The sequence below is a fragment of the Hydra vulgaris genome, chromosome 14 (genome assembly GCF_038396675.1).
Source record: "Hydra vulgaris chromosome 14, alternate assembly HydraT2T_AEP".
NCBI lineage: Eukaryota > Metazoa > Cnidaria > Hydrozoa > Anthoathecata > Hydridae > Hydra > Hydra vulgaris.
The window spans coordinates 3667206-3686635 of NC_088933.1; the positions used below are offsets into that span (position 1 = coordinate 3667206).

At 29.4% G+C, this 19430-nt stretch overlaps 1 protein-coding gene across 1 annotated transcript in view; it reads left to right on the top strand.

Moving 5' to 3' along the window:
- The window catches only part of LOC100208804 (terminal uridylyltransferase 4), a 76644-nt gene extending 61189 nt beyond the window's left edge, over window positions 1-15455 (top strand). The window contains exons 18-22 of the mRNA XM_065818410.1: window positions 1071-1259; window positions 1822-1999; window positions 2949-3135; window positions 3379-3463; window positions 14031-15455. Coding sequence (XP_065674482.1) covers window positions 1071-1259; window positions 1822-1999; window positions 2949-3135; window positions 3379-3463; window positions 14031-15278 — 1887 coding nt within the window. The 3' untranslated portion in view covers window positions 15279-15455. The remainder of the gene's footprint in view (window positions 1-1070; window positions 1260-1821; window positions 2000-2948; window positions 3136-3378; window positions 3464-14030) is intronic.
- Window positions 15456-19430: the final 3975 nt, after the last annotated feature.

The window sequence follows — 19430 nt, forward strand, 5'->3', positions numbered from 1 at the left end:
TCACTGGAGTTTTTGAAAATTGGAACAACAGATACGATTTTCCAGCAGGCAGGAAAATAAGACTCAGTCAAGCACTTATTAAATAGTTTAGAGAGAATTGAAAAGAGTTCTGGAGAACATTTTTGTAAGATTATTGCAGGAATGTTTTCTGGACCACAAGCCGTATAAGAGGTTAATTGAGATATGACTTTAGCAACGGAAGCTTGAGTGATTTGAATATAGAACAATTGATTAACCTGTTTAATTGGAATGAAAGAAAGAGAATGGCCATGAGATTCAAGAGTCGAATTAGAAGAAAAGTTCTTTGCAAATAATTCTATCTTTGGGAGAGGTAATGAGATCAGTCCCATGAATGAAAGATGGAATATTAGACCTACCCTTGTTAATGACAATATTGAAGATTTTCCAAGTCTCTAGAGCCTAAATTCTGAGATAAGATACAATATTTTGATATAAACATCAATCACATCAATTTTGTGTCAAAGAGCAGAGTTTTATAAGATAATGGACAGTAATTCTTGAATTCATAAAAAAATTATCAAAGCTATCCTAAGCAAAAGTGTGTTTAAAAATATGGATGGCTATATAGATTTTAGCCATACAAAAAAACATTTTAGAATCAATTTCTTTTTATTAAACTGAAGGAAGTTAAAGTTTACTAAAATATGTAGTATTTAATATGTGTCATTTGATATGTGTCATTTGATTTTTTTTTTACATTTCTAAAAGTATGTAAAAGTGATCTATAATTTTTGCAAATTACTTTAAGTGTAACATCGGGATGGTTTGGTGATTAAGTGGTTGAATTTAATTTTAGTTTGTTTTAAAGTAGTGTTTCATGTTCATTTCAGTAATGAATGTGTTTTGAATCTTATAAGTATGAATGCTAAAGTGATTTATTAAATACAAAAAATTATACTAAAGAAGTTTTGAAGCAATAATTTTCAAATCTTATATAAAAAGATTAAAGCATAAGTTTAAATAGCTTTTTGATAGATTTTTTGAAATAATTATTTTTCTTGTAGCTTTACTTTATAAAAATGGATTACACATTGTATTGTTTTTTTTAGATTTGTGACATAGGTGATGCTTCTCGTGGTAGCCTCTCTTCATATGCACACATTTTATTAATGTTATATTATCTACAACATTGTGAACCACCAGTTGTTCCTGTTTTACAAGACCTTGCAGTCAATAAAAGAAAGACAGTCTTGATCGACGGAAAAGATACATGGTTTTTTGATGATATTCAAAGTCTTGTAAGTATATTTTTATCGTTATTTATTATTACATTTTCTAAAAAGAATTTGTCAACCAGAGATAATGGTGGTCATCCTAAAATAAATAGCAGTTATATTCCGTTGTGGTATATTGGTGCATGTTTCAATAGCCAGATTTTGAAAGTTGGAACACCGCCTTGTGCCTTTACATCGGCCTCTTGACTTGAGGGGTTGTAGCAATAATATGTAAACAAAAAATATTTAATAAAATTTCAAGTTATAGTTAATTTTCAGTTTAGTTAGTTTAATTAGTTAGCCTGTTGATCTTTTGTGAATTTTTAGTTACAGTCAGATAATTTTTAGTTTAGTTAATTAGCCCTTTGATTTTTTGTAAATATATTGTTATAATTGTTTATTTAAAAAATAAATTAATATTGTACTCAAATGGGGTTGCGATAAATTTTTTTTAATGTAAATGTAACTTATTGAATAAATTAATTCTCATAAATTGAATAAATTTTGATTGCAATAAATTGTATCTAATAAATTACATCCATAGTATATAAATTATGCATATTATATGCCATGCAATTTCTCTTAGGATAATGTTTGGAAAGATTATGGAAAAAATAAACAATCCATAGCAGAACTATGGATTGGTTTTTTTAACTTTTACATTGAAAAGTTTTCTTTCAAACGCAATGTTATAGCTATTCGACAAAAAAACTCTATTTCAAAGTTTCAGAAGTCATGGCTGCGTTACTCTATTGCAATTGAAGGTATTATTGATATTACTAATATTATTAATATTGTTATTATTATTATTAATATTGTTATTATTATTATTAATATTATTATTATTATTATTAATATTGTTATTATTATTATTAATATTGTTATTATTATTATTAATATTATTATTATTATTATTAATATTGTTATTATTATTATTAATATTGTTATTATTATTATTAATATTATTATTATTATTATTAATATTGTTATTATTATTATTAATATTATTATTATTATTATTATTATTATTATTATTATTATTATTATTATTATTATTAATATTATTATTATTATTATTAATATTATTATTATTCTTATTAATATTGTTATTATTATTATTAATATTATTATTATTATTATTATTGTTATTATTATTATTATTATTATTAATATTGTTATTATTATTATTATTATTATTATTATTATTATTATTATTTATTATTATTATTATTATTATTATTGTTATTATTATTAGTATTAATAATAATAATAATTATTATTAATATTGTAATTAATATTGTTATTATTATTATTATTATTATTGTTAATAATTATTATTATTATTATTTTTATTATTATTATTATTATTTATTATTATTATTATTATTAATATTATTATTATTATTATTAATATTGTTATTATTATTATTAATATTATTATTATTATTATTATTATTATTATTATTATTATTATTATTATTATTATTAATATTATTATTATTATTATTAATATTATTATTATTATTATTAATATTGTTATTATTATTATTAATATTATTATTATTATTAATATTGTTATTATTATTATTATTATTATTAATATTGTTATTATTATTATTATTATTATTATTATTATTGTTACTACTATAATCGTTGTTATTATCATTTATTTTTTATTGTTGATATATTTTTTTAAATTTAATTTAATTTCAGATCCTTTTGATCTTGACCATAATTTGGGGGCAGGGATTACAGATAATATGTATAAATATATTATATCATGCTTCAAAAAGGCTCGCTTACACTTTGGTTCTCCTTTATCCAATTTAACAAAGCTCAGCATGATAGAATATTACTTTGATCGTTCTTGTTTTACAGATGATATTGTTCCGAATGATAGGTTTGTTTATTTTGCTGACAATATTGTTCGAAATGATTGGGTTATTTATTTTACAGATATTTTTATAAATATTTTGTTTCAAAGGAAATAAATAATAGAATAGTAAATAAAACAAGAATTTTTTTTTTTGGATTAGTTTCAAAGGATTATTTTGTAAATTTTATTTATTTTTTTTCAGTGTTTATTTTTATTTCTATAATACTATTTTTATTTCTATAACTATATCTTAAATTTCTTTTTCAGATGTTGCCGCAATTGTGGTAAAATTGGCCATGTTGCTTCAAATTGCAGAGAAGTTAGCGACAGTGATGAGAATGGTGAACAAAAAGTATGATCTTATATTGTTTTCATTTTTATATACTATTAAGTTTCTTGAATATAACAAACACATAGTTTACATTATTATTATTATTATTATTATTATTATTATTATTATTATTATTATTATTATTATTATTAATAAGTTACATGGACAATACATGAACCATAAGTTCATCATTAACTAGCAAAGCTAGTTCGTATAGCAGCATTAAAGCAACCGCGGAAAATGATGTACTATGGTAACTATTTTAGATGCCGGTCTAAATTAGTTTTAAACTTTTTCACTGAAGTAGAATTTACGACATTGTCTGGCGAGACATTCCATGTGTTTGCTACACGGTTGTTAAAAAAGTTATATTGGACCTGACAGTTTTTGTCGATTTCACGATGGTACCGGATGCAATGCACATAGCTGGGGGGAATGTTAATTGGATTAATACCACCAGTTAACTAACTCAGTATTATTCTCTAATTTAAATTTTTGAATAAGATCCAATCGAAAATGCTTAGTATCCTAAAACTTTTTTTTTCTTCATTCGCATAAGTGAGACCAAGTTTGATATGCCTTGATTGATAGTTAAAAGGCTTCATTTCTTGTGTTACTTTTGTAACACGCCGTTGAATGCTTTTAACTATAGAAATGTTTTTTCTAAATAAGGACACCAAGCAGTAATGGAAAAATTATAGAAGTGGATGTATATAAGCTGTATATAGCTTTTTCCAGAGTTGTGCATCTCTACTTATGAAGCAAAGTTTTAGGATACTAAGCATTTTGTTAGCCTTGGCTGCAGCAATAGAAGTTTAGTAATTTTGCTTTAGGTCATTAGAAATTAAAACACCAAGGTCTCTTTCTGATAAGGTTGATTCAAGTTAAACTCTGTTGATACTGTTGTTTGAGCTTCAGTCATCAATAAAGTATAGGTGTGGAACGGATTTGGATTGGTTGAAATGCATTATTTTACATTTTCTAATATTTATTTCCATAAGCCATTCTTGAACCCAAATTAACAATGTTGTCAATGTTAGCTTGCAGACAAAATTTTTGTTCTTTAGTACTGACCACATTAAGGATTTTTATATCGTCTGCATTCATTTTGCATATATTTTTGTTACTAATTTGTTCTGGTAAATCATTAATGAAGATAATAAAAAGTGTTGGACCAAGAACTGAGCTTTGAGGAATGCCACTAGTAACTTTTTCCAATTCTGATGTTACATTACCAAGTTGGACACGTTGAGTATGATTTAAAAGAAACGCTTTAATCCAGCTTAAAATTTTACCTTCAATTCCATAGGATTTCAGCTTTTGTAGTAGTCTAGTGTGAGAAACTTTGTCAAATGCCTTAGTGAAATCTAGAAAGACAACGTCAACAGGAAGCTTATGTGAAATATTGTAGGTCAGAAAATCCATAGTTTCAAGTAAATAAGTAACACAAGATTTTTTGTTTATGAAACCATGCTGACAATTCGATATAAGATTTTGAGACAGTAGATGCTGCATTATCTTATTTTTAACAATTTTCTCCATTATTTTGCACAGAAGTAATGAAAATGGGTCTGTAATTGTTTGGATCCATTTTAGAAACTCTAAAATGGATCCAAACAATTACAGATAGAAATATGAAAAAGTGATATAGCTGTGCATTTAGTAAAAAGTGGTAAATTTTGAATGTGAGATTCAATGGTAAAGACAGAATGAAACTGTTTGTTCAGAGTGTTGGCAATAAAAACTTGGCCATTACTAATTTCCCCAGTCATTGGTTGTAATGACACAATCTGGTTGCTTACAGTTCGTTTGCTATTAATATAAGCAAAAAATTTCGTTGGGTTTTTCTTATCTTTAGAAAAAATAATATCATAGGTACGAATTGCATCATGAGTTGCTTTCTTTACCAGATTACTAATTTGTTTGTACTCGTTAACCAGAGGAATGGTTTTCCATTTGCTATTGACGTTGAGAATTCAGAGCTTTCTCTTGTGTTTGATTAAGAATAACAGTTCACAGGTTATCCAAGATAATTTGCGTTTTTTTCTTGTAGATATTACAAAACAGTTGGTAGTATTCATCTGCGTCTAAATTTTCAAAAAGTTTTTCCCATTCCAAATTGGAAAGATAATTATTGAATGCATTGTAATCCCCTTTATTGTATGCAAATTTCGAACATCTGGAGAGGTTATTGCTGATAGTAATATTAAATAACTGCCAGAGCAAAGTGCAGTGACCTTGTGATTTATTTCCAAGAGGTGGCTCGAAGATGATCTCTTTGATTCGATCAACGGATTCACTGATTATTAGGTCAAGTGTATTTTTTGAAGAACCATTGGATTGCATAAATGTTGGTTTGGTTATATGTTGATAGAGGTGAAGTTCAAAAATGATATTAGCAAATTTGGCATCCAAACTGATTATGGCTTTAAAGTTCACCGAATAAAAAATAGCTTTGTCATATGGTTTTTGCTAAACAAATTTTACCAAAACTTAATAAAACAAAAATTTAAAAAGTAAAATCTTTTTTTTGACAAATAACACAAGAGCTTTGTTATTAGATAGCATTAATTGTGTTAATATATAGTTACCTTGATAGTAGAAAATTGTTCTCTCAAAGCCTAAACCAAATTGTGAAATCTAATAAATTGCAGCCTAAATGGCAAAATCTTCAGAATCTCATAATTGGCTGTCTATAGAAATAATATGTTGAGAGCGGTAAGAGAAACCAATTTCATATTTTGTTTAGTCTCTAAATGAACTGGGATGAAAAGACCGTTTAAAAGTAAATAACTTAAAATCTTACAGGTTGCAAATATTGCAACCTGTAAGATTTTAGAAGATCCAGATCTTCTAAAATCTTACAGGTTGAGTCAAATTTACTGGTTCAGCATTATTGTAATGCCCTTGGATGAGGGTATGACAACAATGCTACCAGAAAATTTCACTCTACTTTGATATCTACCACTTAGCTTGCCTAGTAGGGTAAGTGGTAGGTAAGCTAAGTGGTAGATATCAAACAAGCTAACCATGTTTGTCTTGATGGAGAGATGAAAAGCTAAATTTAAGTTAACATTTATTATCTGTCTTATGTCTGTCTGTCTTATCTAAAGCTGTAGAAAAGTTGTAGAAAGTTCAAGTCTCTAATAGATGTAGAGCTTTATTAACTGTATTATTACTTTTTAACTGGGAATTAAATTTAATGTAAAGTATAGGATTACAGATGTTAATTTAAATAAGATTAATGAATCGGAAAAGTTGGTTGATAAAAGCATTTTAAATCCAGACGTGTTGATGGAAACTATGAAAGAATCTCTTGATAAAATACAAAGTCTGTTATTATCCGCAAGCAAAGGCATACCAAAGCAAAAAATGAGTTCTATTAAGTATCAATGCAAGCCGCAACTGCTTCTTGTTGGGGGTGAAAAGATAAAAAGTGAAGATGATGCCAAAGTCAAAAGAATTGACAACCATATGGAGTATATAGCGACATAGAACAAAAAAGTTTGGGTTTTGAAGACGCTAAAGATGAACTTAACAATATAAACAGAAGATCAATAGAACAACAATAATAAAATAAAGTTAAAAACCAGTTTATATTCATCTTCATAAGTAAATGGGGTTAGAAGTCTCACTCTGTGTGAAAAAATAGCTATGATATTTTCTGAGCAATAGGAATAAACTCATGTTTCATGCAATAATAACAACTATTACATTTAGCGCAATAATAGCTGCACTATAATTACTGGTATCATTATATTCTTGGAAATATTATGGCTGAAGTACCTAAAACTAAGCCACTGTCTCCTAAACCATACCCAAACCAATAGTCTAATAAAGGTGTGCTTGACTATCTAAAGAAGATCATTTGAAAACTTGCTGAAAAAGTAGCTGCTGCATTCCCAGGGATTATTGGAGCCATAGCAGGCTTGGACATGAATGGCGTGTGATCAAATGCTTTTGCTGACCAATCAAATGACAACTTGACCAGGAAAGGTTAGATATTTTAAACATTTCAGAAATGCTGTAAAAAGGAATGCTAACCTAAACTTAAACTTAGAAAGAAAATTAAAAAAAACAAGTTAAAGGAAAAAAAATAATAATTCCTCTCAAAAAAGAATATAAGCACTAAAATACTTAAACTTGAAGCAAAAATTACTTTTTGTTACGTTTTTAATTGCGTTTGAAAATTGCCTAAAAACTTATCATTTTAATCAAAGAACACAATCAGAAGCAGTATGTACAATCGATAAAAATATTATGGCAGCCAAGTGTACATCTAAAATACGCCTTAATGCAGGGGTTTTGCAATAATCTTTTTCCAGATTATTGCAAAGTTCCAGATGTTTTTTTCAACTTTTAGTTTTCTGGATATCCTAAACATTTTTCATTGGATATCCTAAACATTTTCAAAATTAAGAAAAGTTTGAAAAAAAAAAAAAAAAAGAATTGAAACAACTTAGTTAAAAGCAAAATTAAAAATAAATATATTTTTAATTTTGGGTTTTAGCTAAGTTTTTTCCAGACATTTTACCCAAAATATTTTCCGGACTTTTAAAGTATGACCTTGATGATCTATGTTAATAACTACGTAGAAGCCAGCATTATCCGACTGCTACTCTACTGTGCACTGTAGCAGGGAAATTCATGTTAAAAATCTCTCATGTAAAATAAAATAGTCTTGAAAATATTTTTCTGCAGTTTACATGCTGTGAAAAAAATGTCTAGCACCCACGTTAACAGAAGCACTCCAAGACTTAAGTGAACAGTAAATAAAACCACTGTTCACTCACTTGATGCAATTGCAGTTTGTTGATAGCCTGCAACTTATAAATTTATTTATTTAAAATTTTATTTATAGATTATTGCGTACATTAGTTAAAAAATAAACTAAATGTTAATTCAATAAACTGTATAGACAACACATACAAACATTTTTTTTTCTTTTCAAATCTTTGGTTCTAATAAGGCTGCAAGCAGCCACTATTAGAGTTGGAAGTTACTGGAAGAGAAAAGACAAAATTTATAGAGCAAGATAACGATTGACAGATGACTTAAAAGATTGCAAATTATATTGGCTGAAAAAAATCAGGTTTTATCTGAATTAAAGTTCACCAGCCAATGTGAGCCCCATACTGTAACAGAGTTAAGATCTTTTTCAAGCTCAAATGCTCCCTCCAAGCAATCAGAGAGTGTTGGCTTCTTATCAAGACAAGAATAAATGGTAGTATTATCAGAGAACAATGCCATCTTAGATAAGATATCTGGAAGATTGTTAGTATAAATTAAAAAGAGTATAGGGCCAAGGATAGGACCTTAAGGAATCCCTGAAGTTACAGGATATCAAAGCAGGCCTTGTTACGAGATTTCGCTGCTTAATGAAAACTGCTGAACGCATAGGCAAATCGCCTTTTCGCATGCAAAATGCAAGCTGAGTAACGCTTCTTAACAAGGCCTGTCAAAGACAACTTTTATACTCTGATTGGAAAGAAAGGATTCGATAATCTTAAAGATGTTACCTGATACATCGTAAGAAGAAAGCTTGTGGAGAAAACCAGCATCCCAAACTTTATCAAAAGCTTTAGAAATGTCAAGAGCAATAGCCTTAACCTCTCCACCTCTATCTAATGCATGATAAAACCTAATGGTTATTACTGTTAAAAGTACAGCTGTAGAACGAGAAGATTGAAATCCATATTGATGATTAGAAAGTAAGTTATTAGATTCAAGATGAGAGATTAAGTGTTTGTTAATTAAAGATTCAAAAACCTTGCTTATGATACGAAGAAGACTAATGGTACAGTAGTTAGACGTGTCAGATCGCTCTCCAGAGTTTTTTAAAATAGTGATAACAGATACTGCTTTCCAGCATATTGGAAAACAAGACTCTGATAAGCACTTGTTGAATAGTATTGAAAGTTTAGATGAAAGCTCCAGAGAACACTTCTGCAAGACTGTAACAGGTATGTTGTCTAGACCACAAGCTTTAGAAGAGTCTAAGCAGGAAATCACTTTAGATACAGAAGCTGGAGTGATACGAATGTCAAGCAATGGATCAACCTGTTTGATGGCTATATCAGGTAGAATGCAACTAGTGGAATCAAAAAATGATATTGATGGAAAGTTCTTAGCAAACAATTCAGCTTTGTCTTTAGGTGAGATGACTATACAAAAGAGGTGGAATAACAGATTTGTACATATTATTGATACTGTTAAAGATTCTCTAGAAGTCACGAGAACCTAATTTTTGAGATAAAATACAAGATTTCATGACCTGGGAATAGTGGGCTTTGGCGTTAGACAAAACATTTTTACAATGGTTTCTAGCAGTAATAAACAGACGTCTGTTTTCTAGAGAATTGTTTTGCTAATAGATATGGAAGTAATGGTTACAATTGGAAATTGCAGTAGTACAATGTTGACTTGGAGTTGTCAAGAAGGAATAAAAGATTCCATGCCAGTCTGAATCCAAGAAGTTACATAAAAAGCAGATTTATCAGCAGGAAGACAAAAGATTTCTAATCAGGGGCCATCCCAAAAAAAGTCACAGAAAGAGTCCCAGTCAGCGTTAGAGTAGTTGTAAGAGGTACAATGATGGGGGGGATTCAGGTGATGAAGAAGAATGAGATAATAGTTTTATAGAGATCAAACTGCAATCAGAAGCATCTAAAGGTGAATGTGGAGAAACTGAGCACTCACTAGGATCAGAAACAAGACATAAGTTGAGTAGAGAAGGTAAATGATTCAGGTTGTCTGGAAAGCAAGTTGGCTATTTGAGTTAGGGATCTAGAAAGGCAAAAGTTGTGGGCCTTAACGCCTGCAGAGTCACTGACACTATAGCCAAGCTATTCAGTGTGATGAACATTAAAGTAACCAACAACAACTATATTAGCTGATGGATAAAGAGCGAGAGCTTGTTCAATTTTATCAGAAATAACATCAAAAAGAGTGCAGTCTTAAGATGAAGGAGAGCGATATAGAACAAAGAGAAAGGCGATAGAGTGAAGTGGTGCTAAACGAAAGCACATAAAAAAATAGTCTGTGGATTCAAACCAAGTTTCATGACAAATGGGTGAATTCTTATGAATGTAAATGTCCAGGCCAAGCACATTATTACTAGAGTCTTTACGAATTAAAGGAAGATAACCATCAACACTAAGGTCACAAGATGAGACAGCTGAACTCAAATTAGTCTCACAAAGAGCAAATATGTCTGGTGTACTTTGCAAGAAATAAGACTCAACAGAAGAAAACTTACTTCGAAGACCACAAATATTAGTGAATGATAGGTTTAGAGAACTTAGTGATGACGATGGTTTTTTGTGTTTTATAGTTTTTGTTACATTAGTCATTTTTAAATTTGTTAAAGAATTTGACTCATAGCATAGATAGTACTCAATACAATATTAATAGGCCAAGCAATTGCCTCATTACTATCAATAGACCCTAAGCCATAACAAAGGGCTTCATATGTGGCTTCGACAATGCACACCAAAAGTAAGAACAGGGACACCATCCATGCACAACATGGCACTGTTAGTACTCTGATATTTTACAGCTGTTGATAGAATCAGCCTCTCTGAGAGCTACCACCGAGTTCAGGAAACCTGTAAAAAAAAAAAAAAAATATATATATATATATATATATATACACCTTAATAAAAAATGAATGAAAAATAAACCTGACAAAAAAAAAATATTAATACCTATACAACAAACTGTATAGACACGCATACAAACATAAATAGCGTAAAAGATAAACTAATAAATTCAATATCGTGCGTAAATATCAAACTTAATATCGTGCGTAAATATCGTAAATAAATTTATTTTTTAGTATCGTAAAAATAACATGGCTTGTAATGAAAAATAAATTTAAGTTCTAAAAATTTTACAATGCCATTTTTCTCTATTCCAATGTCAAGTATTATTTTTGAACACCCGGAGACTTTTTGAGCACATGGTTTTAATGTCAAGGGAATTCCAGAGCAAGTTATACTTTTATGATATAAAATTTATAAAACTAAAATGTTTTATAAATAAACCTTTTATAAATTCAGGGTTTGAACCATAAAGCGATTTAAAAACTTCATTCATTAGAAACTACAAGTTTCGAAAATGGATTAGTGGGTTGTAATCTAATTTAAAATTCATCCAAAAATAAATCAAATCCTTTATGGACTATTTAGATTTTTTTTTATGAATTTTAACTCCGAAACACGAACCTTGACAAACATGGTCGCTGCGCGGAGAAACAAGTAAATTTACTATCCTATAATTAAATTTAAACCATTCAATAGCGTTTAGTGTTTCGTTTTGCAATCAAAAAATAACAATTTCTAAGATATTATCACAAACATAGAGTATATACATCAACAAAATTGTAAATATCTAATAAATAATAAAAGGCCGTTTATAAAAATATATTGGCCCGAGGAATATTCCTTGAGGCACTCTTAATGAAACTCTTAACCATTCGTATCTCCGTTATGAAAGCATTCCTGCCATTTTTTCAAAAAATAAAAAGCGCACGCTAAATGCCATAACCTCTACGAAAGCTAATTAACAATATGTTCAAACTAATAAATACTCATTTGCTCAACAAAAATATCTTCAAAAACTTTTGAAAGAGCTGGAAGGTCGATATTATTATTATTGGTCGATAATTTTTACAATATATATTTTTGTAACCCTGTGTTGATATTAATAGGGGTGAACAAAAACGGATATCCGGTTCTGTTTGTTGAAATCGAAATCCGATAACAGATTTTCGGATAGTTAAAACTCTAAACCGACTCCGGTTCCGGTTTTATGGGATATCCGTTACAATCGAATCGAAATCCGGAATTATCCGAACCCAAAACTGAGTATACAAATTGGATAGTCTTCTGCTTTTGTAAATATTTGACTAGTTTTTTTTATATACTTTCGCGTGTTTAATACAAAGGGATATGAGAATAAAAAGAGTGGTGGGAATTTTAGTCTAGATTTATGAGACAAGGAGAGGTGTGTGTCTTACCAAAAAGGTGGGTGGAATTTTTTCCTTAAATTTAATTTCAATTTATAGACGGTCTATAACGCAGGCCAACGAATTTTTACTTTTTTACTTTTTTTTGCATACAATATGTTTTTCTTACATTATTCTTCTTACTGATTTAAAATATGCAATCCTTTTTCTTCTATCACGTTAAGTTTTAAAGATATTAGGGTTCAAATCTCAAATATTTGGGGTAAATTCCTAATATTGTCTATGTTGTTGTTAAACTTAGAAGACATTATTCTTAGCTTGCGTAAAAAGTAAAAACATAATTAAAATTCTGATTCATATAAATAATTTTGAAATTGAAGAATGTTACAGAAGCTGGATAATGTAATGCAGAAGATATAAAAAAGAATTATCAAATATATATTACAACTATTTTACAAACTTGTGAAATAATGTATAAATTACTAATTGTAATGTTTCGTGTTCTTATTTATTTCTATATATATTAAATTCTTACAACTAATTATTATATTAATTGTGGTTAGTTTTCTCGTGTCGTTGTTTTTCAAACTTTTTTCAAATTAAGTTTAGCGCTACGGCTTTTATGCAATATTTTCTCGTACGGTATTAGTCTCTTGAGGAATTCTTTTAGGCCTGGAGAATGACACGGATAATTGCTAGAAGTCTTTTAGCAATTATTTTCCGTGTAATTCTCTAAAGGAAATTACTTATTCCGCAATCGCTAATCGATTGTTAGAAATTAATGTTCAAAGAGAATTGTTTGCGTAACAATCATTACACTAATATCCATACAAAGTTTCTTACCATGAAAATCAAATTCAATGGGTAAAAAACATTACTATACATCATACATACATTCGGTTCAAGGATCTTGAGCAAATGAATAGTTTTAAAAAACTTCAGTAAAACTGTTGATAAAAGATAAAAATGTTTTGTTTGTGTTTTTCTCTAAGCAATTTCATTAAGTATTATGTACCATTTATAATGTAACAAATTATGTATCAGTCCATAAATGCGAAATACTTGCGTAGGTGGCGGTGTGATCATTTACATTAACAATTTTATTTATTTTATTACACTTAACAATCTCCGTGTAATTAATACAGATTGTGAGTCGTTAAGCGTTGGTATAAGATATTTAAAGGTATCTCGGTACATATAAAGTTATTATTTTTTTAATAAGTGCAAAAAACCAGATCAGATCAGGATATCCAATTTATTAATAATTCGTAATCTGAATCTGGATCCGAGTATAAAAAGAAAAACGGATCGGGTAGCCAGTCCGATTTTTCCGGTTCGGATATCCAAATTTTCGGATTTTTTAAATTGGATATCAGACCGGAAATTAGGATATCCGGTTAATCGGTTATTTTTGCTCACCCCTAGATATTAAACTACATGTTGTCGTAGTTACATTGTTATATTATTATTGTTTTGTATTATCGTTTTTTATAATTACTCATACTTAAACCTAATATTACATTATATTTTATATAAATCTTAAATTAATATAATTATACTTTCATATAAATATTAAACTAATATAATTAGACATACTATCTTGACGTTCTTGTTTTTCAGTCTCCTACTAAAGATATGGGTTTGAGATGCTATAAATGTAACCAAAGAGGTCATCGTAAACAAGATTGCACTTTTCAAGATCGTCGTCAAAGGCAAGACAGTGACTCAAGAAATCAAAAATGGCGCGACCATCAAACAAACGGTCAAGAAAAGCCAATTGCGAACGAAACAAAAATACAACGTCTTGTGCCAAAAAAAACTGAAGATATTTTAATTAACGAAAATGATAATAGAACAAACGGTACTAAAAAGCAACCAAATGGATTAAATAACGAAATGTTTCAAGTGCTACCTTCAGTTGAGCAAATTGGTTCTGCATACGGTAATTTTCTTGGAAAACAAACTTCTGTGCAACATGTTTTACCTCAACAACTACCTCACAATATTTCAAATTTTTTTTTCAATTCTTATGGTGTTAGTAAAGCACCGCCAAATTTGCCTCCTCCACCTCAAAATTTGTCTAATCAACTAAAAAGTTTCCCTTATAAAGATCTTTCATCAATAGAACAACTTAAACAATTGAGTCTTAACGAAGTTAAACAAATCTCGCACTATCAACCTCAGTCTACCAACGAGTTAGAACGAAAGAATCTGTTTCCTTTATCTCCTTTAAACGTAGGAACATCTCAGGCGTATCTATCAAATAATATCAATTTGTCAACTGAAAAGTCATATCTTCATTTGCAACCAAGTCCTAACGTTCGACGAGACCAGTCAGCTGACAAAAAAAAAAAAGACCAGTCAGCAGATAAAAAAAAAACAGTTCGATCAGCAGATGAAAAAAGAGACCAGTCAGCTGAGAAGATTAATGAAAGAGAACGGGTAATTAAAAAAAATAGAAGTGCTGTGGCAAAAAATGACGCAGTTATTCAATCTGATAAACGTGATGTGGGTAACACAAAATCCGTTAGTAATCGAAATGATGCTAATCTTGGTTTCTCTAATACGAAATCGCCCACAAATCAAAGTAATTATGGACGAGACATCTCTAATAGAAATCAAAATAATATTAAGGGAGACGTCTCTAATAGGAATTCACCCGGAAATCAAATTTATGTCAACAATGATGTCTCTAATACCAAATCATCTAACAATCGGCATGGTCCTAGGAATGATATTTTTATGAATCCGATAGATTACCGATCCGAAGAATTAATTACCAATAATCCACTTAAAGTAAGAAGTAATCAAACACCGTCAGGAATTTCTCCTACAAGCCTCAATAATCGTGGGAAGCGTAGAAAATAGTGTGGTTGTTTTTAGTATATTTTTTAAAGATAGTTTTTATTGATGTTGTTTTAGGACTACTGTGGGTTTTTTTTATAGGCTCACGAATCCTTTTTTTTTCCCTGATAAAAGTCCATGTAATATCTTTTATATAATGTTTTTATTTTTATGTTCATAATGAAATGTTTCATTTTTAAATCTTTGTTTTTTATGTCGTAGTTTATTATTTCTTTCATATATCGTCCCTTCGCTTACAACACTGCTCAAGTGGAAAATGACGGTTTTTATATTTTAATGCCTATCGATCGAGCTGCTCATTGCGCATCTAACCACTGGTCACATGATTTATATTATCAGCAAATAATTTTAAATTAATAATTATAAATTATTCGTGTGTTTGTGTGTATATATGTGTGTGTGTGTGTGTGTGTGTGTGTGTGTGTGTGTGTGTGTGTGTGTGTGTGTGTGTGTGTGTGTGTGTGTGTGTGTGTGTATATATATATATATTTATACAGTATCGGACAAAACAAGTGCAACCAAATAATGCTAATTTAGTTTCTTTATATAAAAGTGCTGCATTTTTTCAATTTAGAGAAATAACTATGTAACTGTTTAGAGACAAAGTTCTTCAAGTATTATTCATCACAAAGTTCATTATTTGTACACGAAAATTAATAAATTGATCGAAAGTATTAAAATAAGTTGATTTCCTTCTGGACAAAACAAGTGCAACTCGACAAAATGTTGACCAAGCTGTATTTCGCTATCAATATTTCGTGGCGAATCCTTTGTTGTCGATCATAGCCTTGCATCTTCGAGGCATAAATTCGATCAGGTGATCAATGAAACTTTGTGGAATCGCTGCCCAGGCCTTTTGAATTTGTTCAAACAGTTGATCCTTATTACGAACACCTTCACGATTAATTCTGCGGTTGACGATCTCCCACAGGTTCTCGATAGGGTTGAGATCCGGAGATTGAGGCGACCAATCCATCACCGATAGGTGGTTGTTTTGAAACCACTGCTTGACTACTTTTGCAGTGTGTTTCGGATCGTTGTCTTGCTGAAAAACCCATTTTATTGGCATATTCCATTCAGCATGAGGTAACATAACATCTTTCAGGATATTTTTATACATGAAACGGTCCATTATTCCATCGTTTCGATGTATTGGACCTAGACCGTTAGCAGAAAAACACCCCCAGACCATAACATTGCCTCCATCATGCTTCACGGTCTTATGGCAGTAACGTAAATCGAGGCGTTTTATGGCCGGTCAACGTACACGGCAAATGCCATCGCTCCCAATGATGTTGAACTTCGATTCATCACTGAACAGGACAGTTCGCCATTTCTGCACATTCTAGTCAATATGAAATGTAGCAAACAGGAGTCTTCTCTTCTGGTTTTTTAGTGAAATCAGCGGTTTAGTGAAATCTTGTGTTGATGTTCTTCGATAAAACACTTTGATAAAACTCACTTCGATAAACTGTCTTGATAATACTAACTGATTGACTTCCATATACTAACTGAATTACATGTCGATTTACATGTCTCTTATATAATAAAATGAACCTGTGTGAACCTGTTCTGGAAGATTCTAGATGCTTCTTTTCGATGCTTCTGGATGCTTCTGAATGTTTATGGATATTTCTGGATGCTACTGGATGCTTCCAGATGCTTCTTCTGTAAACTTCTGGAAGCTTCTGCATGTTTCTGGAAACTTCTGAATACTTCCTTTAATAAATAAAAAACTTCCATGACGTTGACACGGACCAGACTTAAGAAAATAAAACAAACCAAAAAAGTTGCACTTGTTTTGTCCGCTGCAAAATGGCACTTGTCAACGAAATTCTGCCTGTGTGCTGTCAGCTGATTGCTCATGTCATGGCATGCTATGACTCTAGACTCCTGAACTGTTTGCTGTGGTAGTATAGTTCGTTTCGTTTTTAAAACATGTAAAATTAGGAACACTTTTTAGCATTGTTCGATGTTGGTTGCAAATGTTTTGTCCAATACTGTATATATAAATATATATATATATATATATATATATATATATATATATATATATATATATATATATATATATATATATATATATATATATATATATGTATATTTATGTATATATAAATAAATATATGTATATATAAATAAATATATGTATATATAAATAAATATATGTATATATATGTATGTATGCACATACATACACAAATTAGTGGTGTGCCGGGGGCATATTTACATACTCCACAAGGCGATAGCACACATGCGCCCGCGCACGATTTTTCGTACTTTTTTATAAAGAAACATATTTTTAAATTTTTGAAGAAGTACTTACTGTACCTATATATTGTTTTCTTTCTGACTATATTACTAAAACAAAAAAAAAATTTGAAACTCATAATTAGAATATTTATTTTTCATTGAAAGCAATAAATCTTAATGAAATTGAAATAAAAATAATGAAATTTGGCTTTAAATATATCCCAAGATAGAGCAAACGCCAAAAGTCATGGAGAAGGGCATTAATTACATTCAACTTTTCTTTTAAAATAAACCCTCACGATCTTTGTATAGTTGTGTACTTTAATTAAAAAAATGTTATTCTAATATACTTACGTGTTCTTTGATTACTATACATTTATAAAGCGACACTTCAAATGTAAACACAAAGGTAAATAAAGTATAGTATATAGTACGTAATTTAAAAATATGTTTCTTTATAAAAAAGTACGAAAAATCGTGCGCGGGCGCATGTGTGCTATCGCCTTGTGGAGTATGTAAATATGCGTGCCGGGGATCCGGTTCGGACCCGGTACTTCGCTGTTTTCCTAGGTACCTATAATCGGCCATTTTGTTGCAGTACTTCTGTTACTTCTGTTATCTTAAAAGAAATTTTTTTACTAGACATTAACCTTGAGTGCGGTAACTATTTGTTTAAGTAGTACTTTAAATTGTTTCGAAATATTTTTAACAGGGTTGCTTTTAGTTTTAACTTCAACTAATAAACTTCTAGCTATAAGTCTAAGAGTGTTATGAAGACGATAACCACAAAACCCTATTTACTTAATATAGATGTGTCTCACTTAAAATATTTTCTAAAATACATTTTTGAAAAATAATCAGAACATATTGCAAAAAAAAGTCTAAATTCTTTTTTATTTGTTTTAAATTTTATACACAGTCAAGAAGGTCTACTTTTTTTTTTATTGAAATTCTGTCTCTCTTATTCTTTTATTTTCCATAAAATAACTTTTGATTAATTAGCTATAAATTACAAAAAAATATATATTATATGCAGTATTGGCTATTAATAACAATCCATCATGTTGTTTTAGTATGGATACAAGTTTGAAATTAAATATTTTATAAACTAAAAAAATACCTTTTTTTTTAATTTCTTTTTTTTAAAGAAATAAATCAAATAATCACAATATAAATTTATTATAAAATAATAAAAAAATTGAAACTAAAATATCAAAATTAAAACAAGTGTTCATTTGTATTTAATAATAATTAAAAAGAAAGGCCAAAACAACAAACCACAAAAAGAAAATTAACAAACCTTAATAAAAATATATTCACAAAACATTTAATACAAAAAAAAATTATATTTTGTTGACAATCCTTTAGCTTTTAAGCATTCATTGATCCATTTCGGCATGGAATTCACTAAATTCTGAGCAATATCTTTTGGAGTTCAGTAACTTGTTACTAATTCTTTCAGCTGGTCCAGTTCTTTTATATCTAATAATAATAAAGCATCTCTAGTATTTTTTATCCCCTAATGCCCTATAGGTTCGCTAACCGGGGAAACCCATCCCCCATCTTGCTGTCAATCCCCTAATGTCCCATAAGCTTGCTGACCAGGATAAACCAACCCAAATCCCCTGTTGTGCCCTCTTGGCAGCTGTAACTTAAATGTTAGTTACTATTAACTTTTACATAACCACTTTTATTTAACTATTGCAATACAAGCAATTCTCTAAGCGATCAGTTGTAAAAATATTTTTTGAATTAATGATTTCAAAACAGAATTAATTTTTGATTGGATTTGATTGCAAAACAGTTCCCTTGGAGAATAATTTTCCACGAGGACTTCTCACATCAATTGAATAAAAGCTATTCTCTTTTCTATTATTCATAAAAATTGATAAAAAATGTTGC